Source organism: Scyliorhinus torazame, chromosome 22 (genome assembly GCF_047496885.1).
Source record: "Scyliorhinus torazame isolate Kashiwa2021f chromosome 22, sScyTor2.1, whole genome shotgun sequence".
In the NCBI taxonomy this organism is placed as follows: Eukaryota; Metazoa; Chordata; class Chondrichthyes; order Carcharhiniformes; family Scyliorhinidae; genus Scyliorhinus; species Scyliorhinus torazame.
The window spans coordinates 83,816,672-83,841,048 of NC_092728.1; the positions used below are offsets into that span (position 1 = coordinate 83,816,672).

Below are 24,377 nucleotides of genomic sequence, written 5' to 3' on the forward strand. Positions count from 1 at the left end.
ATATATTTTTTTTTAGAAATTCTGGATTTTACTTTCAAATGGCATTGTGGGTGTACCAATACCATATGAGCTTCAGCAACTCAAGAAGGAGACTCACCACTACATCCTTTAAAAAAAAAAATTTAGAGTACCCAATTTTTTTTCCAATTAAGGGGCAATTTAGCGTGGCCAATCCACCTACCCTGCACATCTTTGAGTTGTGGGGGTGAAACCCACGCAAACATGGGGAGAATGTGCAAACTCCACATGGACAGTGACCCAGAGCTGGGATCGAATCTGGGACCTCAGCGCCATGAAACAGCAGTGCTACCCACTGTGCCACCATGCTGCCCACCACTACATTCTTAATGGCAATCAGGAATGGACAATAAATGCTGGCTGTGTCAGCAATGCCCACATTCCATGAACGAATGGCAAAGTTTGTAATTAAAAAGTCTCATTATATTGCAAAGAAGTGAGGGACAAAGAAGGGAGAAGAAAGACAATACTTCATTTTTTTTTAAAAAAAGAGTAAAGATAAATTACTTCAATTTGGGTTCCCGTCCTTCACTTGTATACTGCCAGCAGAGTAAGCCAATCAGATCTTGGACTCTGGCATTTGCCATTGTTATCACAGTCATTGGCTGCATCTTGTCTTGGCTTGTCTGCATGGGGAGGTAGACATCAATATTTTTGGTTGCTGTGGTACCTATGTGACCCTGTGGGAGAAAAAAAATCAAGCTGTCTTAAACAGAAACGGTCATTTATGATCACTTGAGGGCAATTTGTATATTCATGTACATTTGTGGAAAAAAACAATACAATGCCATATATTGGATGTAAATAATGGAACAAGTGAATGCCATAGTTATGGCAGTATTTCTTTGCTTTGCATCCCAACGATGTATGTTTCTTCAACTTTACCATAACCAGAATACTACTTAATGTCAAATATGAATTTATGGCAATCAAAATGAATTTTTTAGAAAATAATTTGCTTGGATCTGCAGAAATACAATTACAGGGCAAGGAAAATCAGGTTTGTCCATCAGTGAGTCCACTGAGCACTGACAGCAGCACCATTGCTAACATGATGTTGGAACCTAAAAAAAAAAGCAGCAAATGTTATTTATGTGAAAGATCTTCCAACCAAATTGCACAACTTCAGGATCACATTGGAGTGCATCTTATCTACTTAATTTTGTCATTAACTAGGTAGGTGCTGCAATAAAATAAAATGTATAAACAAAAAAAGAGAAAGAAAGTCGTCATTGGCAACACAAAACCTTTCCCACCAACACAAAATACGTTTTAATTGACTTCAGAGCGTAGATTTCCCAATCAGCGTTATTTTAATACTGGCAGGAACCCATTTAAAATAAATGCTCTGCTCAACAAAGCATGCAAATGGAATACTGCCAGCAGTAAAATAATGTTGATCAGAAATCTAGGTTCAGAAGTCACACTGCAAAGAAGAATTAAAAAGTGCATTCTGACCTCAAATTGAAATAAGAATTTACACGTGAACAATCAGCTTCTAACTGATTTAACAAGACAAACACCAGTCACAGCCTCTGGTCTAAAAGGGTCACGTTCAAGGTATGCAAAGCTGCAATTCAGCAGCAAAGGGATATATTTTGCATTGTACAGCTTCTGTGTCCATAATACAGTTCATCTAGCCCCACCATTATAAATAAGGCTGTCAATGCTGTTCGCAGGACTCAAAATTATAACAGTCGCATCTGTTTTATAAGGTCCTAAAGATTCATATAAAATCATACAGCATCACAGAAGGCCATTTGGCCCATCATGTTTGTGCTGTTTCTTTGGTAGTGTTATTCAATTGATTCCACTTCTCTGCTCTTTCCCCACTACTCTGTAAATGCTTTCCCTTCAAGTATTTATTCCATTCTCTTAAATAAACAAAAGTGCAATTTTTTTTTCAACATTGCAGACGTTTCTCAACTTTCTCAAGCACATTTGTTTTAGAGAAGCCACATGTACTTGTCATTGTTAACATTGCAGCAAAATGATAAATAAAAACAGAAGTGTGAAATGGAAGGATGTCTTTATTTCACCATAACATCTACACATTGGTGGACCCATGCTACTGTTGCCTCAGGCACCATTTGATAAATTAGATATGGCATGGTTTAAGCTATACAGCATAGAATCATTTAATATTTTTATATCAATCATGGAGTGATCTATACATTCCCGGGGCAAATAAATGCACATCACAATTATTCTTGAAACCTTAATGCCTCAGTATCATTCCACTAGGTAAACGTACTAAAATTAGGTCTTTTTTGCATGACGAATGGAACACATGGTCATTATTCATTTTTCAGTCATTCCAATGATCCACCTCCAGTTACACAAAGTCACTGGCAGTTCTATTTTTCGAAGTAAATACCTCTTTGGTGGAGAATGAAATATTTTCCACTTTTGTTAACTGTTGGTTGTTACCATACAAATCCAATATTAAATAAAGTTCTTGCCACTGAGTCCCGTCAACCTGCCTTAATGCCAGCATCAAAGAACATCCTCAACACATTCTTCACAATGGTCATTTAAAAAAAAAATATTTATTTATTCTCCTCCTTTTTCACATTTTCTCCCAAATTTACACCCACCAACAAAAAACAATCAGTAATAAACAATCAGTAACAAACAATCAGTAACAAATATGTCAATCCCCATATCGATAACAACGATCCCATCCTCCCACCAAACCCAAAACATTCACCCACATGTTCACCTAAACAACGGACAAAAAGGAATCAGGAATCACCCATAGCCACCATTAACACCCATCCCCCCCCCCACCCATCCCCCCCTCAACTAATGTTCGATGTTATCCAGTTCTTCAAAGTGCATAATGAATAATGCCCATGAATTGTAGAACCCTCTATCCTTCTTCTCAATTCAAACTTAATCTTCTCAAGAGTCAAGAATTCCAACAGGTCCCCCCCGCCATGCCAGGGCACAGGGTGAAGAGGTTGCTCTCCAACCTATCAGGATCCGCCTTCGGACGGTCAATGAGGCAAAGGCTACAACATCTGCCTCCGCACCTGTTTCCAACCCTGGCTGGTCCGACACCCCGAATATGGCCTCCCCGGGGGCCCGGATCCAGTTTCACGTGCACCACTTTAGATATTACCCTAAAAACCTCCTTCCAGTAATCCTCTAGCTTTGGACAGGACCAAAACATATGAACGTGATTGCCTGCACCCCCCCCCCCCCCAAAATGTTCACACACATCATCTACTTCTTCAAAGAATCAGCTCATCCTCGCCCTCGTAAGGTGTGCTGTATACCACCTTGAGCTGCATCAGCTCCAACCTTGCGCACGAGGTGGAGGCATTCACTCTCCGGAGCACCTCACACCAGAACCCCTCCTCCATATCCTCTCCCAACTCTTCCTCCCACTTTGCTTTGATCCCTTCCAGTGGTGCCTTCTCCTCCTCCAAAATAGCTCCGTAGACCGCTGACACTACCCACTTCTCCAGTCCCCGTCGTCAGCACCTCCTCCAGCAATGTGTAGGCTGGCTTCTCCGGGAAGTTCTGCATCTCATTTCTGGCAAAATCTCGAACCTGCATGTATCTAAACATTTCCCCCTGCTCCAGCCCATACTTCGCTTCCAACTCCTTCAATCCTGCAAACCTACCCCTAAGAAACAAATCTTTCAGTGTCTTAATCCCCTTCTCCTCCCATTTCCGAAAATTTCCATCCTACCTCCCTGGCTCAAATCTGTGATTCCCCCGAATCGGCATTTCCCTTGACCCTGCCCCCCACCCAAAGTGTTGGCGAAACTGCCTCCAAATTCCCAATGAAGCTAATATTATTGGACTCCCTGAGTACTTCCCCGGGGCTATCGGGAGCGGCGCTGTTGCTAATGCTTTCAATCCCGACCCCCTGCACAATCTCTCCTCCATTCTGACCCACTGGGAATCAACCCCTCTTACCCAGCTCTGCACCTTCTCCACATTCGCCGCCCAGTAGTAATACATCAGGTATGGAAGACCCAAACCCCCTGCCGGCCTTCCCCTTTGAATTAGCACCTTTCTAACTCTGGCCACCTTCCCTCCCCATATGAACAACATAATCCTTCCCTCAATCTCTCTGGAAAAAAAGCCTTTGGCAGGAAAATAGGCAGGCATTGAAAAATAAACAGAAATTGTGGCAACACGTTCATTTTACCGCCTCTGCCCGACACGCCAGTGACAGAGGGAGACCATCCCACCTTGCCAGATCAGCTTTCACTCGCCCCACCAAACTAGAAATGTTGTACCTGCGGAGCCCCTCCCCCCACTCCCGGGCAACCTGCACCCCATGGCACCTAAAGTGAGTCCCTGCCCTATGGAATGGCAGCCCCCCCACCCGGCCGAGCACAATGGTCATTTTGACCATGTTTTAAGTGAGACTGCTAACTTAGTGTTAATCTCAGCTACATTATTAAAAGTTTTTTTTTAAATCATGCCTGAAGAGACCACTTAAGCCAATGGGAGGAATACTTTCAGTGCGTTGGCCTGGACTGGATTCCGATCTAGTTTCTAGAGGTCCATGGGCCCACTGCACTATATGACATCCAAGGTCACATTTCAACAAATTGCAACTTTTAAAAAAAGGAATATTCTATCAATGTTTCATAATGGTAATTTTGTAGACTAATAGTTCAGGGAAAAATAGTCCTACACATATAAACCAATCAAAATACTGCTAAAAGATCCCTCACATTTTTATTCAAATGTTATACTTTGTTGATCTATTCAAATATATTCTTTTGCAAGGGCTGAGGGGAAAGATTGCGAGATAAAGTGATCGGAATAATATTCACAATGATTGCGAAATGATTAATCTTGAGTTACCATCATCCATCAGATGCAAAAAAATAGCCTTGTGTTTGTACACAATACCCTATACCAAGCAATAGAACAATGAAGTGAACAACAGCAGGTTCGGGATTCAAAAAAAAGAGTATTCATCCACACTGGATAGATAAGCCCTTGTGTTGAGAAGATCTGGACCACAAATAATTCAGTTACGTGGTCTATTCCATTAATGCCATATTCTATACTGATAACACATCATCGCCAAGTAATTCCAGTGGTGCTCAAATGTAATTTTTAAGACTTCTATCTCTTTAAATCATTTTTTAGAAAAATCAATACGCTTTAAATGTTAAAATAGGATTTTTATCACTATAAGAATGAATTACACATTCCAAACTCTATTAATCCTTAGAGTACGGGGTGTCCCTCAAAGACTTAAATATCGATGTAAAGATTTAATCAAATACCATTGGAGAAATATATTCTTCAATCCATTATCAGATGATGTATCACTAGATAAAGGTTGCAGTATAGTCATTAATACTCTTGTAAATTACTAAAAAGAACATAAAGTATTTCATAACATTCAATAGCTGAGAGCCATTTAAAAAGGCCATTAAAAAGCACCAAAAATTTACATTTATGATAGTTGATTTTAAAATTGTGGTAGTTTCATTAAAATGATTTCCATGAAAGGACAGGAATTTAAATTATTTTAAAAGATTAATTTACTTGTTTATAATAAGGAAATATCCATGTTTAGCTTAATCGTTAATGCTTTGTAAAACTTATTACTCACTTCAAAAACATTCCACCTTATTCCTTTCCAAGACCTCAAACTGTGCGGTCCAATCAATCCAGACATCAATTAATCACTGCTTCCTGATTTTTGTTTTATTGTGTTTTTAAAACTTTGATGATATGATTTTGGCACCTCACATGGGTTTCTCAACTTCAAACAAAAATCAAGGTTACTGATTATTTATTGATCACTTTTCTACAAATCAAAGAAAAACAAGTTCTTGGTGTTGCCTGTTCTATTATTCTTATTCTTTAAACAGGATTGAATAGAAGCACTCGATTTAATCATTGGGAAATATAGATAGCTAATCCTAATCTGGGTGTAATTGAATCAAGCATTGAAGGACTGTTGGCAAAGTAGTCAGCTGTACAGTTCAAAGTAAGTCAAACCAGTAATTCATTCTGGGGCGGCAGGGTGGCACAGTGGTTAGCTCTGCTGCCTCACGGCTCTAGGGACCCGGGTTCAATTCCAGTTCAGGTGACTGTCTGTGTGGAGTTTGCACTATCTCCCAGTGTCTGCGTGGGTTCCCTCCGGGTGCTCCGGTTTCCTCCCACACTCCAAAGATGTGCAGGTTAGGTGGATTGGCCATGCTAAATTGCCCCTTAGTGTCCAAAAGGTAGCGTTATTGGATTGAGGAGGCGTGGGATTAAGAGACGGTGCAGACCCGATGGGCCGAATGCCCCCCTTCTGCACTGTAGGAATTCTATGATTTGCCCAGCAAAAAGAATATTTACTTACAATTTTTTTTTAAACGTCTGTAAAAAAATTCAACGAACACTTGATTGTTATCCAGTTGTCACCAGAGAATCACCTATAGTAGTTTCTCTTCCAGCTACCACACTAACTCTGGTGCCACCCAACTATATATATCCTTGGCTCCACCCCATTTCTTATCTACGTGCTGCCTTTTTAATAAAAGGATTCAAAAACAGAGCTTCAGTTTCCATGCACACACTGAAAATACTTAGTTTCACCTCATTACCCCCTCTCTTCAGCCTTCCACGGTCTCCAAACTGCAAGGCTGCTTTGTCTTATATTCAGGACTGGATGAAACAAAATTTCTTCCAACTAAATATTGGGAAGATCAATGGTATTGCCTTTGGTGCATGCCACAAACTCATTTCCTCCATTTCTCCCTATGACACCTGTCTCAGACTGAACCAAACTGTTCACAACCTTGGTGTCAGTTTGACACCGATATGAGCTTCTGATCACCTATCTTCACCGTCACTTAGACAGCCTATTTCCACCTCTGTAACAAAGGTCATCTATACCTCTGCCTCATCCTCTGCAGCTGAAACCTTTGTTGCCTCTAGACTTGACTATTATAATGCACTGTTTGCTGACTTTTCAGTGTCTACCCTTGCATGATTAACTAAGAGCTTGTTAAGAGGCATATTCTGAATGTGACAGAGCCGCATGCACCATCTAGGGAAGACCAGGTGAAAGGAGGCAAATACACAAATACAGGACCAGTCATGGCCACCACAGTTATTCAGGTGGGCACCATGAAAAAGGATCAATGGCAAAAAGGGGACCTCGGCCTTTTGTACATGGGTCAGCGCTGGTTGCAGAGAAAGTGAGCAATGAGTGCTTGGGAAATGCAAGGGGTCATCATCCTCCTGGCATCTTGAGGCCACAAGAGAACGTACAAAGACTGCCAATCACATGTGGGGGTACAGGTCAGCACAAGAAAGGCTCAATTCTCGAATATTGGGTCCAATGACAATCAGAAAAAGCACCCTCCACAGGCTGAACTCTGGGTTTCAGGAGGTCAGAGAAAAGGGACTAATTGGCTGCAAAACCCATCTACAGGCCAATATGCAGGGCACCTCCCCTGAAAATCGAGGCCAACAAATGTAATTCCCCTGTTGCAGGTTTGAGGCCTAAAAACAATCCCATCTGGTTTCCGACCCCCAGAAGGAAAATCCTGCCCCTAGACTCCATACTACAGAGTGCAAATAATAAGTACTTATAGAATTGAACTTTCTTGTGCAAATTTCATAGAGGAATTTCACATGCCATAGAGGATATCTTTTCATACGGCATTTGATAAGCTAAAACAAAAGACACGTTATAAAAATTAAGGTACAAGATATTTAAGTGAACATAACGACGTGGATAGAGGGATTGATTGAAGAGAGAAGGCAACAGATAGTCATGGTTTGAATACTTGTGTTTTTCATTTACATAAATGATTTTGTTTTCGAAGAATAATTCTAAAGTTGGTATCAAAGTAAGGAATACAGTAAAGTGCGAAGAAAGAATACAGGCGACTGAAGGAAGTCAGCTAGCTATTCAAAAGTGCATATCAGTTCAATGCAAAAAAAATGTGAAGTTAATTTCTGGAAAAAGTATGGCAAAGTCTCAGTGATGTACCTTGGGGTACAGAAACATACCCATAGAAATGTAGACAAAGGCACATGGAAGCAAAATCTTGATGTAAAACTGATGCAAGACCCTAGTTTGGTCACATTTGTAAAATTTGGTGTCCTATGATAACGAGCATATCAAACCTTAGAAAGGAAACCACATGATTTGTCAAAACAGTAACGAATCAGAAGGGATTACAGCTATGCAAGAAATCTCTGAAAAACTGAGCTTTTTCCACTGGATAAAAGTTAAAGAGCAAAACTATAGATTTTCAAAACTATGAAAAGGTGTGAAAAGGTTTTTAAAAAGAGTGAAAAGTTAAAGATGGTTTCTACTGGCTTGTAAATAGGTAACAAATGCAGGCAACAATTACTACTGGAAGAATATGTGTAAAGATTTGGAAGACATTTTGCATATGGAAGTTAGCAGAAGTATGATAGGCTGAAAGTGTACAGTCAAGTACAGAAAGCATATGAGAATATTGAAAATGCATTTTAAGTTCTCAAAATTGCATTAGTATGCTTTAATGTACTGAAACATTGTATGAGCCGGAATATATGACAGTTCCTATAAACAACATTCCTGTTATTTTAAAGCCTATGAACAAATGTTTTCTTGAAAAAAACTAGAAGCAATAAGGCTGATATTTAATAAACATAATTCCCTGCATTGTATTTGGCTACTTCTTATCTGTTCATTCGAATCTTCATTGAAACACTAGTCAAATTGAAAGATGGGGTCAAGAAGCAGACAAGAATCAATGTAGGCTGCAGTATGAATAGTAACAGCAGGGTTAATTGACAAAAATGTCAGGATTGATTTGTGGAAATAGCTCAACTGACTATTTTGAGTAAAGTGGAGCCATTTTATTGAACCTATTACAGACAAACATACGAATTAGGAGTAGGCCATTCGCCCCCTCGAGCCTATTTTGCCATTCAATATGAACATGGTTGATCTAATTTTAACCTCAGCACCGCATTCCTGCCTACCCCGATAGCCTTTTACCCTCTTGCCTATCAAGAATCTATCACTGCATTAAATATATTCAAAGACTCTGCCCAACCACATTTTGGGGGAGAAAATTAAAAATCTCTCAGCCCACAGTGGAAAAAAAATGACCTCATCTAGGTCTTAAATGGGCAATTCCTTATTTTTGAATAGTGACTCTGAGTTGTAGTTTCTCCCACAAGAGGAAACATCTTTCCATATCCACCCTGTCAAGACCCCAAGGTCTTATGTTTCAACCAAGTAATCTCTTACTCTTCTAAACTGCAGCAGATAAGAGCCTAGCCTGTCCAGCCTTTCCTCATTAGAAAGCCCATACATTTCAAGTATTAATCTTGTAGATCCTCTCTGAACAGCTTCCAACGTATTTACATCTTTCCTTAAAGGAGACCAATACTGTACACAGTATTCCAAATGTGGCCTCACCAACGCCCTTTATAACCGAAACATAACCTCCCTGCTCTTATATTCAATTCCTCCTGCAATTAACATTCCATTAGCTTTCCTAATTACTTGCTCACCTAAAAACTAACTTTTTGCAATTCTTAGGCTAGGACTTCCAGACTTCTCTGCATCTCAGAGCTCATCTCTCACCATTTTGATATTTTTTTGTTGTCCTGCCAAAATGGATGATCTCATATTTTCCCACATTATACTCTTATTAGCCAGATATTATTATTAATAATAATAATAATAATAATAATAATAACTTATTGTCACAAGTAGGCTTCAATTAAGTTACTGTGAAAAGCCCCTTTGCCCACTCGCTTAACCTATTCATATCCATTTATATCCTCATATCCTCTTCACAGCTTAGTTTCCTGTCTTTGTCTCATTAGCAAATTTAGCAACCGTATCATCAGTCCCTAATCCAAATTATTTATATAAATAGTAAATAGTTGAAGCCCCAGCCTCGATCGCTCTGGCACATCACTTGTCACATCCTGCCAACCAAAAAAATGATCCATTTATGCCTACTCTCGGTTTCCTGTTAGCTAGCCAATCTTCTATCAGTGCCAACAGGTTACCCCAACACAATTAGCTTTTATTTTCCTGCAATAAGCTTTGATGCGGCATCTTACCAAATGCCTTTCGAAAATCTTAGTACACTACATCCACCGAGTCTCCTTTATCCACAGCACTTTACTTCTTCAAAGAGCTCCTACAAACTGGTTAAACATGATTTCTCTCTCAAAACTACGTTGACTTCGCCCGATTGCCTTGAATTAATCTAAGTGCCTTGCTATGACATTCAACATTTTCCCAATTACATGTTAAACTAACGGGCCTATAGTTTCCGGCTTTGGCTCCCATGCCCCCCCCCCCCCTCGCCGTCCCCCACCCCCGTCCCCCACCCTCACTTTTCGAATAAAGGAATTATATTTCCTACTTGCCAAACTAATGGAACCTTTCACGAATCCACTTAATAAAAAAATTAAAACCAAATTAAAACCAAGATGTGGCACTAACCACTTCTTTTAGGACCCGCGGATGAAATCCATATGGACCTGGGGACTTGTTAACTCTTAGGCAGTAAAATCAAAACAATGTTTTTTTTTTTTAAAAAAGGGACTCTTGATCTTTCACATGCCTCATATAGAACATTTTTAAAATAAATTTAGAGTGCCCAATTCTTTTTTCCCAATTAAGGGGTAATTTAGCATGATCAATTCACCTAATCTGCACATCTTTGGGTTGTGGGAGTGAGACCAAGCAGATACACACGGGGAGAATGTGCAAACTCCATACGGACAGTGACCCAAGGCTAGGATCGAACTTGGGTCCTCGGCACAGTAAGGCAATAGTGCTAACCACTCAGCCACCGTGCCACCCTCATATACAACTTTTTGCACCAAAACACTATTCATATACAGTAGGCATACACAATTTCATAAATACATAGAAGTTGTGTAATTTCTTTGAATATTCTGGACCAAGTTCTGAAATGGAAAACTTGTTTCCTCTCAGAGGAGCCATCAATTCTCAACTTTGACGGCTCCATGCTGTTGCAACTTCTCTATTTCTAAAGCTGCCTCCAAGAAACAGGATTTCCAGCCAAAATTATATTTTTCACTCAACAAGTTTTCACCTTCTAAAAAGCATCTCAACAACTGCTACACTTTTATAAAGCCCAAGTTTTTCAAAGACAATACATTTTCCCCCATTTCTGAGCAGACTCTTCTAGCATTTCTCCAACAAGCCTGCATGAAAGGGCATGAAATTTCTCACTTCTCTTGTCAGTTGCCATTTTAACAATACTACTTTGGTTAATACGGTTTAGGATTTTCCTATATTGTTCATTTCAGGATATAACTATGGCATGTTCCATTCTCTCCCTCCGACTTAAATCCCCGCTGTGCCAAAATTAGGATTAATGATGGACTATTTGCATTAAAACAAAATCCAAGGCATCAAATCTGTGGAATTCGCTACTTCTCTCAGTCTCCCCCAGCTCCCACAGTTTTTAGGGTTTTAAAGACTAAACTTGGCATGCCTAATCAATATTCTGGGATCTGCATGGTCCTTTTTTTCACCTTTCCAGTCTTATGCTAGGAGCACTGTAATAGTGTGGAAAGCAAATAGCACTTCAACTCATAACATCTTGATCAACAAGTCTCTTCAAATACCAAACATTAAAATTAAATGTCTGTTGATATAATATATAACACTAATTAATGTAATAGTCTTGCAATGAAAAATCTAAACAGACTACACTCAGAGCACAATCATTGGCTTTGAACATAGAATCCATACAGTGCAGAAGGAGGCCAGTGCTTCACAAAATTTGGTTACTAAGTTGAAATTTCTATTCTTTCTGAACTGTCGATACAAAGGACAGTGCAGAAGGAGGCCAGTGCTTTACAAAATTTGGTTACGAAGTTGAAATTTCTATTCTTTCTGAACTATGTCGATACAAAGAAATAGTTTAAGTCATGGCAAACCATCAGCAACTGTTGAAATACAAAAAAGTGCCTCATCGCTCAATTGGAGGCTTTTTGAGAGACACTCCAAGGTAAAATATTACCATTTACACCTGTAAATTGGCCTCATGTCTCCCACAATTCAGAGCATATCATTTACTACCATGTAAAAAGTTAAATAATAGGATGATCTATGGATCACAACAGAGAATCCTTGCTCCACCAGCATTACTGACATGGGAGGATATACCATGGAGCGGTAAAACATTTGATCTGGACACATCACCAATCAACTCCTGCCTTCAATTGTACTGCCCTAATCTTCCTCCAAAGACCTAGTAAAGCTTGCCCAAGTCCATAACAACCAAGAGGATCCCAGGTTTGATTCCCAGTTCGTCACGTTACCACTTAAATTACAGAAAAACAATTGTACTCAGTAAACCGAAGTAAGTAGCAGGGAAATTAAGCAAGTTTCCAACTTCGGATTGCGTTCAACTGCAAGTAGTACACATTTATTGACAAGTAGTGATGTTAACATTGGGTTCAGCTCGATACCCCGTGGTCATATCATCTACCATTCAGAGCCAATGTTGGCACATCAATATTGAATGGGTGGGGGTACAGCTTTATACTAAAGAGTGAACATTTTCACTAGAGGATAGAAAACCTGTGAGAAACAAATCACACTTTTGTAACATTAGACCAGTAATCTACAAAGTTCATGCTGAACACAATGTATTAAAATTGCATGGATAAAAATCTGGATTACACCTTTGGCATTCCACCAACCATATCCCCAAGAGTCATATGGAACAGTCAATATGAAATGAAAAAAAAAAAAATGAAAATCGCTTATTGTCACAAGTAGGCTTCAAGTGAAGTTACTGTGAAAAGCCCCGAGTCGCCACATTCCGGCGCCTGTTCGGGGAGGCTGATACGGGGATATCTAGGAGACAGTCTTGCCAAATAATCTCTTTGTAGGGACCAAAATGCATACAATGATTATAAAGCAGCTGATGGTATAGAATTTTATATGAAACTTCTGTATGATAGAAGCACACTCACAAAGAGAGACAGGGTTATCTTTGTTTTTCATATGAAATGATTTTCCACAAATCACTGAAAACAGCTGAACCCACAAGGAATATTTTCCATGGCACTGTCACTAACACATCTAGGAACTCTTTACTGCCAGTGTGGAGGATACGGGCCACTTATCTCAGGAATGTCCTGCTCCTTAATTCTACTTTACACCTTTATTTATACCAAATTTCAACAAAATTGCTTTGCAAGGTTAGGTTACCCATCTTTGCCAAAAAAGACAAAAGCAGTCAATCATAGTTACAAAGAAAACTATGTTTGTAAGAGCAAATGTGTCTGTCTACCCAAAATAAAAATACAAAATGCAGTACACCACTCAGTGGTGAGACAGCATCTATGGAAAGAGAAACATAGTTAATTTCAGATTGCTGACCTTTCATCAGAACATGTTATAGAGATTAATAGCATTTAAGCAAATAGAGAGCCGGGGAAAAAAGTGCATATGGGGGAGAAAGGGAACAAAGGGGTGGCCGTTCATTCCCCAAATCTCTGCTTGCTAACCGGCAACATCTCTATTTTAGAGTCATCCCCGTTTTCAAATCCTTCCATGGCCTTGCCATTCCCAATCTCTAATCTTCGCTAGCCCTACAGCCCTGCACAATCCTGCCCTCTTGGAAATACACTTGAAATAATCTACCAGTTGTGGCTATGCCTTCAGCAGCCTGGATCTTAAACTCTGGAATGCCATCTCAAAACTTTTCCTCTCCACTGCCATTTAAGACACTCCTTTAAACCACTTTTTAACTAAGGGGTGGATAGATTAAATGATTGGGCAAAAATGTGGCAAATGGACTTTGATGTAGGCATGGCATCCATTTTGGCCCCAGAAGGGTCAGAAAGAGTACTTCTGAAATGGTTTTTTAAAAAGCTGAAACATTGGAAGTTTAAAGAAATTTGGAGATTCATGTTCATGATTCATTAAAATGTCATGGTCAGGTGCAGAAAATAATCACAGAGACTTTAGATCTATTGGACTAGAATATAAGGGACTTCAGCCAGGCTTCAGCTATACAAACCTCGGTTAGGCCACATCTAGAGCACCATGAGCAGTACAGGCCACACCTTCGGAACTGGCCTTGGAGTGAGTGCAATGTAGATGTACCATGATAGCTAGACTCCGGGGATTAAATAAAGAGGAGACATGCACAAATCAGGGCTGCATTCCTTTAAATTTGGACGGTCCAAGTTTTCTAGATATTAAGGGTATATAAATGTTCAAGAGGCCAGAGAAAATAAATTAAACAGCATTTAATAAATCAACAGTAAAGGCTGCAATGCGGCTTACAGCTCAACGGCCCCAGTCGGAAAGACAAGAGCGCTGGTCCCAGTCCCGGCCCGCTTTTACAGTGTGAATTTAAGAGTCTCAGCTGGGCAGGCCTCCCTGCCACTAGTGGGGAAATTTATATTACACCAGCCCACGGGGAGATCAATTGAAGTATCCCAGTTGGTCCCATAAGAGTTATTATAAAGAGGAACAGAAATAGTAGATTGGGAGAAACTATTCCTGTTGGTTGGAAAGTCTAGTACTGAGGGCATATAAATTAAAGCCAGATTTTTCAAGAGCGAAAAATGCTTTTTCACTCAATGGGAGAAAGCAGTTTGGAACTCTCTTCCACAAGTGGTAACAGATGCCAGATCATTTGTTAATTTTAGAGTTGCGATTTGAGCTGCATTTTTTGTTCTCCAAAGGTGTGAAGGTATTGGGCCAAAGGCAAGAATGTAGACTGAGGTCATAGAACCCCCATGATCTCACTGAATGATGGAACAAGCTTGAGGAGCTAAGTGACGTACTCCTGAACCTCTGCTCCAAATTTTAGTGGGCACCTGTTCTAATAGATTGTTAGCAGAAATATTAACTGTTTCTCTCTATAAATGCTGTCTGACCTACGAGTATTTTTTGTATTTGGTGTTTTCATTTCAGATTTCCAGCATGTGTAGTAGTTTGTTTTTCTAATGCAAGAAGGTGGCTTGGTGTGAAATTGTGTTTCATAATGCCCCTGTGAAATGCCTTGAGATGATTTACTTCATTAAAGGCACTATATTAATGTAAATTGTTTTTTTTTTTTTAAAAAACGGGTGGAGGACAGATGAAATGAGAAAAGGGATCGTGGTACAAAGCAAAAAATGGGTAAATGGAACAATCAAGAAACTGAAAATAGGTTCAGAGGAAGTATAAATGGTTACAGCAGAACAACTGGGAGGGAGGGGGGAAGAGAGAGAGAGAGAGAGAGAGAGAGAGAAGAGGAGCGCTGTTCCTCAAGCACAGTCATAATTCTGTCTCTGTTATATGAAATGCTTTATCAGATTCAGAAGATTAGTTTCTTTCTTTTTCTTAAATCCCTCATTTTACAAATAATTTATTTCAAATGAATCTTGCACACAGTTCAGATTAAGATCGGATTCAAGGGTAAGAAAATTAGAATGCAAAGATGAACTTAATGCAAAAGAATGTCATTACTAAACTTCTTTCGTACCTACATTCTCTTTTCCATTCTCCCAAATATAATTTATAACTCTAACCAATGAACTTTGGAAGCTCTTTCTAAACTGTGTCAGTTGAAATATAAGTTCACCTTTTGTGCTACTTTGTAGGGATCCCAAAGGAACCTCCTTTTAAAAAGGTGTGCCATATTTGGGATAAAATACGTGCCCAATAATTTCAATTTTTCCACGATATTCACTTCCACTGGGCCTTTATCACAAATATTGAAAAAGCATCAGCATCAATCCATGGGGCAGGTCTTTGTTCATTTCTTTGCGACTGTTAAGAGGCACCAGCCTAGCTAGAAACCGTCTATTTTGAGATGTTGCAGCAATTGCAAGAGTAGTGCGGGAAAGGGATAAATAAGAGAGGGATAAATAAAGTATTTGATAAAAACCAAAATACATTCAGTAATCTCAAATTAAAGTCATGTTACACCAGGAAAAAATAATTTTCTTTGCTGTTATATACAGACGCCAACCAGCAAGGAAGTACAGTATTTGGATGATCAACAGAAATACAGAGAAAATGTAGAACATGTTAGACCTATATGGACCTTGGTTAGAGCTCATGGAGTGCTGGGCTCAGTCTGGACTCCATAGTACGAAAAAGGTTACAAAGGTTATAGAGTTATAAAGTTCAAAAAGGAATTACAACGGGAATACCAGAACTGAGGGGTTACGATTATCAGGAAAGACTAAACTAGCCACCGCTCTTTTATCTGGTTAGATGATCAATCTGTTGGACATGCAAGATTGCGTATAACAGAGATTAGTCCCCAGGAGATGGCTATTGCTGACAAGTCCCTTGGATACATTTTTGTCACAGTACTGCTTTGTACAAAAGTTTCCAAATACCCTATATAAAAAATAATTAACTCGGTACTTAGCAAATACCATGGTTCCTTTTGCAGTGAAGCTAACATAACAGTTTGAGCCACTGTTCAAAAACAGTTTGAGCCTGTTCAAAAGCAAGGCATCAGGAAGCGCAGATCACACGCCATCCAGAATTATCCAAAAAATTAAATGACTAACTTTAGAGGCAAGCAGGTTGTAGACATAGCAAGCCCTGGAACTCAGATGCTCCTATTAATAATAATACAATCTTTATTAGAGTCACAAGTAGGCTTCCATTAACATTGCAATGAAGTTACTGTGAAAATCCCCTAGACGCCACACTACGGTGCCCATCCGGGTACATTGAGAGAGAATTCAGAATGTCCAATTCACCTAACAAGCACACCTTTCGGGACTGTGGGAGGAAACCGTAGCACCTGGAGGAAACTAACACAGACATAGGGAGAACGTGCAGACTCCGCACAGACAGTGACTCAAGCTGGGAATCGAACCTAGATCCCTGGCGCCGTGAAGCAACAGTGCTAACCACTTTACTACCGTGCTGCCCAAATATTTGCTGTGCTATTTCAAAAAGTAAAAATCCTGAAAATGTACTTTTTGCAATTGTCATTTCACTAAGGTGTAGGAGGTTGCCATTTAGTAGTGGCACATTTCCTCGTCATCAGCATTAATACCTCCCAGCAGTGGTGAATCCCTGTCATATTCTCAGGGTCTCCTTGCTCCAACTTCTGAAAAACTACAGAAGCTACCCAAAGGGAAGCAGTGCTGTCATTTTTAAAAATCTGAGCAGTTCAGCAAGGTTGCAGGAGGACAAAAAATGTCATTTGGTCAGCCACAATGTTGATTGAGAACACCCCACTCCTAACTACAGAAAAGTTATTCGTGCACTGGCTTTATGCTTTTCTACTTTTCACATCAAATATTTTCTTTTGGATTAAGACTACTTAATTTAATGTGAATTTGTCCCGTATTATGAACAATGTTTGTCTGTACATGGTAAAATTTAGGTTGACACTGCCTAGACTGATTTACATATTATCTTCACAGCCAGTGGATATTTTCCTCTTATCTGCCTTGGATTTTTTGTAGTTGGATTTCAATGATCAAAGGAGCAAGCCAAACCTTTGCACCTGATTTATACATTTTCAAATGCTAGAATCTATTATTTGGGACACTTAGGAACATGATTCGGCAGAAATCGATTTATGACAAAGAAAAAGTGTTTGACAATTCTATTTAAGTTTGTAACTAGTGGGGCAGAAAGGGGGAAAGAAAACATGTTGGGCAGTTAGAAGTGCATTTGAGAAATGGAACACAAAAAGCTATTGTATAAAATTATGGTTTGTGGGATTGGGGGCAATATATTAGCATAGACTGAGGATTGGTTAATGAACAGAAAACAGAGTAGGAATACTCGTGGCATTTTCAGGTTTGCAGGCTGTACTTGGTGAAAGTACCACAAGCAATGTTCCATCTAAGCCACGTGGGAACCCTTTAAATTATGCCACCTGTGCAAAATATTTTTTTTTAAATGGCTGTGTACTTAACGCTCCACATTTTTTAAAAAAATAGATTAGATGGAACATAGCCCACAAGGATTAGTGCTTGGGCCTCAGGTGCATCAAAACCTGGGTGATTCTGCCTCACATTAGAGTCTGCAAGTTGAATGTTGTAATAATTGGAAGAATCTGAGGTTTGCTTACTGACTTTCCCAATACTGTGCTGAGATTAAATTGTAATATAAATGAGGCAAATGTCATTTCCCTCGAGCTAGATTACTGAAATTTGACCTATCCCGTATTTACAATCTATATCACTGACTTTAATGATCATGGGTTGTAACGCATCTAGGTTTGGTCACAATATAAAATATTGACAGGTTAAGTGACTGGGAAAGAAGATAGCAGTTGGAATATAATGCGGAGGAATGTGAAGTTATCCACTTTAGTAATAAGAATAGAAACACAGAATATTTTTAATCAGTGAGAAATCGGTGTCCTTGTATAGAAACTAAAGAAAGTTTAACATGCAGGCACAGCAAGCAATTAGGAAAATGAATACCATGTCAACCTTTGTTCCAAAGATGTACAAGTAAAGAGGTATTATTACAATCCCATGGAAGGATATATTTGCCTTTGAGGGAATGAGGCTAATTCTTGGGATTAGAAAAATTGAGTAGACTAGGCATATGTTACTGTATAATTTAGGAAAATGAGTGTTGATCTCATTGAAACATTTAATATTCTCCTTGACTTGACAGAGTAGATGTTAGAAGATGTTTCTCCTGACTGAGAAGCCTCGAACTAGGGGTAACAAATTTCAGACTAAGGGAGCAGCCATTTAAGACTGGGACTAAGAGAAATTTCTTCTTTCAAAGGGTTACGAAACCTTGGAATTCTCTACCCGAGAGCTTGTATATTCATGACAGAGATCAATAGATTTCTGTATACTAAGGGAATCAAAGATGAGGAAATGTGTGACTGTGGATATGAAGATCATGGTCAGCCATGATTTTATTGAATGGTGCAGTCTCTATTTCTTATATGATCATAAAACCACAATTTTTTTCTCTTTCTTCAACCTTTGCAAAAGACCAAGAGAAATAGCCCAGTTACTTACAATAATCTGTATTAATGTCACAAGTAGGCTTATATTAACACTGCAATGAAATCACTGGGAAACGAAAGGAGGACTACTCATGGGTGATCAAAAACTCTCTCATTGGGGAGGATTTTCGAGATGGTCTTTTTTTCTCCCGAGATCGATCACTCAAACCCTGTAAAATGCTCCAGTGTAGTAGTTTGGACAGATTTGCTTTAAATCCCATGAGTTACACATCTGTGAAATTATGATTAGGGTAATTTACTTAAGCAAGCAGTGCATTAACCCACTAGCACTTTACAGTATTTCTTTTACAGTTAAATTTAGTGTGCTATCACAACATAGGTTCCGTTGACATCTCTGCTTTTAAAAAAAAAAATCAGATACGTGAAATTAATGTTATATACAAATTTAAAGAAATAGTCACCTTGTTGATTAATGGGCACAATCCTGGTTTTTCTACCAGACTGTTATGGACTTTAGTAATGGGGCTTCCTGTTACTTGAAAAGGTTTGCCACAGCGCAGAGGAGTTTTTGATTTCTAAGAAAAGCCACTAGGTGGTGTACATTGCTACTGGGGTGGGATAAACAAAATCTGTCCATTTTGTCCTGTAGCAACTAAACTTCTTTCTGATAATTGTGAACTAGGCAGTCAGCAGACAATATACGCTGTTAGGGGTCATACAAAGGTTGGGGAGAACATCAAAGAAATCAAAATATGGGAGGGTGAGAAAGTGAGAACATGAACAAATCTATGTCATAGAAGGAAAATCATTCTTGGAGAGATAAAAATACTGATAAATAAATGAGCTTTTCCCCATCTAATGCATGTTGAACAATGTGAGCACAGAAAGCTTTCATTTTTTAAAAGATTTTCTTCCAGTGCCATTTGAGAATTGATTTTATGCAAGTTTCTAACAGTGAATTCAATAGAATTATAGATGGTGGTGGTGGTGGGATAGGATGGACAGGGTGATTGAAACCACTTAATCTTTGTTGAGTAGTACTTCCCCAAAAAATTTTAATGGTTAAAATGTTTGACAAAAAAAATAAAGTTTTAAATAATCTAGGATTGTAAATATCTAGCAAGATCAGTTCTCAAAGAATTTAAACAAAAACAACAGCATTCTCAATTCTTGCAAGGAATACTAAAACATTATATTTCATTTTAGTTGTACAGTATGTTTAGCATAAGCATTGCCACTGCACAGCACTACACTATTTTTCAATTAAAAGGTCCAGATGTTTATGAAGCTCCAGTAGGCACAGACACTTACTAGAAATGCTTTATCTGCATTGCAATAATCACTACAACATCAGTTCTTGGCTGCATTACCATATTCATGATTTTTCAACCTATTATTCCACCCCACCTCCTAACATACCAGTTAATTATACAGTATACTAAACAAACAATGTATTTTGATTGCTTTAGTGCATGTAGGTTTGATGAAGACTTATTTGCCTTGTAACAAAAAAATCTGACGTCTAAAATGCAAAATGAGAAGGCTGTCATTATAATGAACAATTTGCATTTTTGAAAGGTTTTAGACATTTAAGGAATTTCACTCAAGATAATGCAAATGCAATAATAGTAAGCAACAATGTGAATTTATATAGGTGGATTTGGTTGAGATCTCTCCAAGAAATATATATAGAAATTCAAAGAAGTGTTGAGAATTATAAAAGCAAGATTTTGCAAAATTCACATCCCCCCAAAAAATCATGGTATCACATTTCTCTTTAATTCCATCAATTACTCACATGGCAAACTAATAGGGATATGTAAAATATGGGTTCCATAGCTCTGCAGTGGTGATTCATTAAATAAATAGCCACTGTTTCACAAATCATTCCCTTAATTAGTCTTAAAAAGACACATCACATACTCTAGCTTTAAAACCATCTGAAACTCACAGAAGGAAGTGAACGTTACCACGACAAATCTGTGCTGCTCCATACCCATCGTCACTAGGCAGACACAGTTCCTTATAATACCATGCAGCCCTGAGGCTCTTGCACAGTTTTCACAGGTGCTGTAATCAGCTGGAATTCAACTCCAGCTGCTCAGAGAAGATGTTCGATTTAATTATTCTCCGCTTTCCCAAAGGAAAAAGAGAAAATGAAGGGAACAAAAGAGCACAAGAACATAGCCTAAAATCAAAGACAGCCTGGAAATGTCCTTGACAAAGATTTGACAACAATGATGTCTAATGTATAGAATTAGGTTGAATTACATAAACATAAGAGGGCTTTTACCCTGAAACAGTGCAAGAACATTCCCAGACATTGCAATTACTTAGATGTAATGTGTGTTTCTGATATGATTTGAATAATTTTAACTCAAAACATTGTGTGTTGGAAGGCACATGCAGTGCGGTTAACGCAATAAAATTCAGTTTAACATTCCAATTTAACGTAATAAAGTTTCACATATTCCTGCATAAAAACACTCACTGTCTGGTCTTGTGAGACCATGATAAATTCTTTTAATAAGCTCATTCTGGCTTCATAGTCTTTTAAGATATGTCTTTTCAAACCAGAATCCTAAAACAAACAAACAGCAATCATGACTTCAACAGGATGAAAAGTAGTGACACCAATTGACCATGAGAATTGAGATAGAGAGGGTAGAAACTTAAGACTCAATATTCATAAAGTGCTTGAGTTTTCATCTTTCCATTTGTAATGACATCGAACCCCTTGAGTCTGTTCCAGCCTCATTACACTCTCAGCCATCTGCTATTTGCTACCTTGTAAAACCGAGGTCCAATTTTAGGACTCTGATATGCTGCAATATGGAGCCCATTAGGTATATTATTAGTTATGTATGTATCTTCAGCACATTCTATTTTGAATAAATACATTCAATAAAAATATTGTTCACTAATTCATCAGTTTCCAAACTTTTACTCATTATTAGTAATCACTTGAAGTTTATTACAAAGCAAGTATTTGGATGCTAAACTGGAAGAATAATTGCAGGAGAATGGAATGCCACAACAGCACAAGGCATTAATGGGGATTTTATAATATTAAGATTGAAGTGTCAGAATTTAGCATTTATTGCAAAGAATTTGTGGTAATTGTGCAATGAACATTCATGAACAAGTCTGAGGCACAGTGGTCAGCACTGCTGCCTCATGGCGCCGAGGACCCGGGTTCGATCCTGGCCCTGGGTCACTGCCTGTGTGGAGTTTGCAATTTCTCTCCATAATTGCGTGGGTCTCACCCCCACAACCCAAAGATCTGCAGGGTAGGTGGATTGACCACACTAAATTGCCCCTCAAGTGGAAAAAGTTTAAAAAAGAATACTCAAGAATATCAAAGTAAAAGCAAAATACTGCAGATGCTGGAATCTGAACCAAGAACAAAAAATGCTGTGAAAACTCAACAGGTCTGACAGCATCTGTGGAGAGAGAAAATAAAATTAACCTTCTGAGTCTGTATAACTCTTTTTCGGAGAGCTCTGAAGAACTGACTTGTGGCTGAGTTTTTCCAGCATTTTTTGTTTTTGATTTAAGAACATCAGCTGCTTGCCTTGTTATGTACCTACACAAATAACTACTTTGCATTTAGAACTACAGAAATTTAAAGATGAGTTACAGTTTAGAAATCATTGCATGCAACAACAGTCCTCTTGTGCCCTTATAACAAGCAATAAGACAAAAATACGTTTTTTGGAACTTCTTCTGTAAATACTTTCAAAGTTTCAATAATAACTGTTACTGTCGTGTAGCTACTGAAATGTCTTACGGTAATCAAGCAGTAAAAGAAATCTTTACTCCACAGGCAGTCCCAAGGAAAAGCCTTGAATAGAAGCAACCCAACCTATCCAAATGCAATCACCCATAGTACAGTGTGAGCATGTATAGCTGTTAAGAAACCCCATCGATTAAAATTTCCCAGAATTTAACAAAGAAATGGATAATGCTATTGAACTACTATACCATTTACATCCCATTTTAAATGCTAAACCTCTGGGGAAATGTGTTTTGTGAACTGGTATGAAACCCCCATTGCTAGACGACCATTCTGGTGGCTCCACAGGAATCAATACGTCGTAGGAAATTATACACCAGGACTGCAGTTTTTAATAGGCATTTATCTGCATGGGTTGGGATGCAGGTCTCCTTTTAAAGAAAAACATGTCCACTCTCACATCACCTCTTCCTTTCCTTGATTTCTTACTCAACATTGTTTTTCTTCCCTTGCAGCAGAATGTGTAAGTACTTCAACAAAGAGATGTGTACTGATTTTTCAACTGGATATATTCCTCATTTGTCCCAGCAGTTTGAAAAGATTGCCTTATTCTCTTCAATTAGGCAAGAGTGATGCAATTATTTAGAACTTCCATTTATGTAAAAAGAGAAGACAAGTGACACAACCAGATAATATAAAAACACACACAAAAGCCCTTGCTCTACTCTAGATATGCTTCTTTCCTTCTAAATGTGCCAGTGGTGTTCAGTAATATATTATTCCATACTACCACATTGTTAGATCAGCTATAAAACTGGAGATGTTTAAACAATGAATGTTCAATAGTTATGCAATATCTAAACTATTCTTCTTATTGCCATGGGCGTTTCTAATATAAAATGGGCAAGTCAAGAGTTCCCATGCTGACTGGTCACAATGTTGTCTTGAATATAGACAGAACAGAAAGTTGTAGACTTCATTTTGATCACTGCCAAGTTAGTCAATTTTGTCAGGATTAGTGAAGAAAGGACACCCTTGGCCAGGATTACCACGCTTGATCACTGTCCAATGCCCTGAGCAAAACTATCCTTAAAGTGATGAAAGGATCTAAACTATGATGAATTTCAGTCAAAATAAATCTACAACACTCGCTGTCTAAATTCACATGAAAGCACACCGGTGAGAGCTGGAGGGTTACTATGTCCCAACATATAGAACATTTTATTATCAATTGCTTATATTGGCATCAAGTGAGCGTAGGTTGCGGTTCAGCAGTCTTTTCCTCCACAATGGAAAATATCCTACCATTATTTAGGCTCAACTGGTCATTTGGGTGAAGTTGTGGACTACTTCCAGATACAAAGAACTGGATCTCTGCACCGGTGAGTATTTTGAAGATGGAAAGAGGAGAAGCAGCCAAAGATAATTACAAGTATATGGAGTTTCACCCTAAAAATCTTGGGCCGATTTTCTGGCCATTCCCACCAGCAAGGTCTTCCGGTCACACCAATGGTGAATCTCCACCGTGGGCCTCCGGCAGCAGTGGGTGGATTTAATGGGAAATCCCATTGACGGTGGCAGAATCTTCAGCTGCAGAGAAACATGCAGGGAAACCCCAGAACCCCCATGGTCCAGATATTTTGATAATTGAATTTTAAAATAGTAATCAATAAAAGACCATAGACACAGGAGAGAATTAGGCCATTCGGCCCATC

The 24,377-nt window shown here is 38.7% G+C and overlaps 1 protein-coding gene across 7 annotated transcripts in view; it reads right to left on the bottom strand.

The window, feature by feature from the left end:
• The window catches only part of mapkap1 (MAPK associated protein 1), a 426,562-nt gene that overhangs the window by 259,746 nt on the left and 142,439 nt on the right, over nt 1-24,377 (bottom strand). For all 7 annotated transcript variants that reach the window (XM_072488485.1, XM_072488483.1, XM_072488481.1 and 4 more), the window contains one exon: nt 526-698. In XM_072488485.1, coding sequence (XP_072344586.1) covers nt 526-698 — 173 coding nt within the window. The remainder of the gene's footprint in view (nt 1-525; nt 699-24,377) is intronic.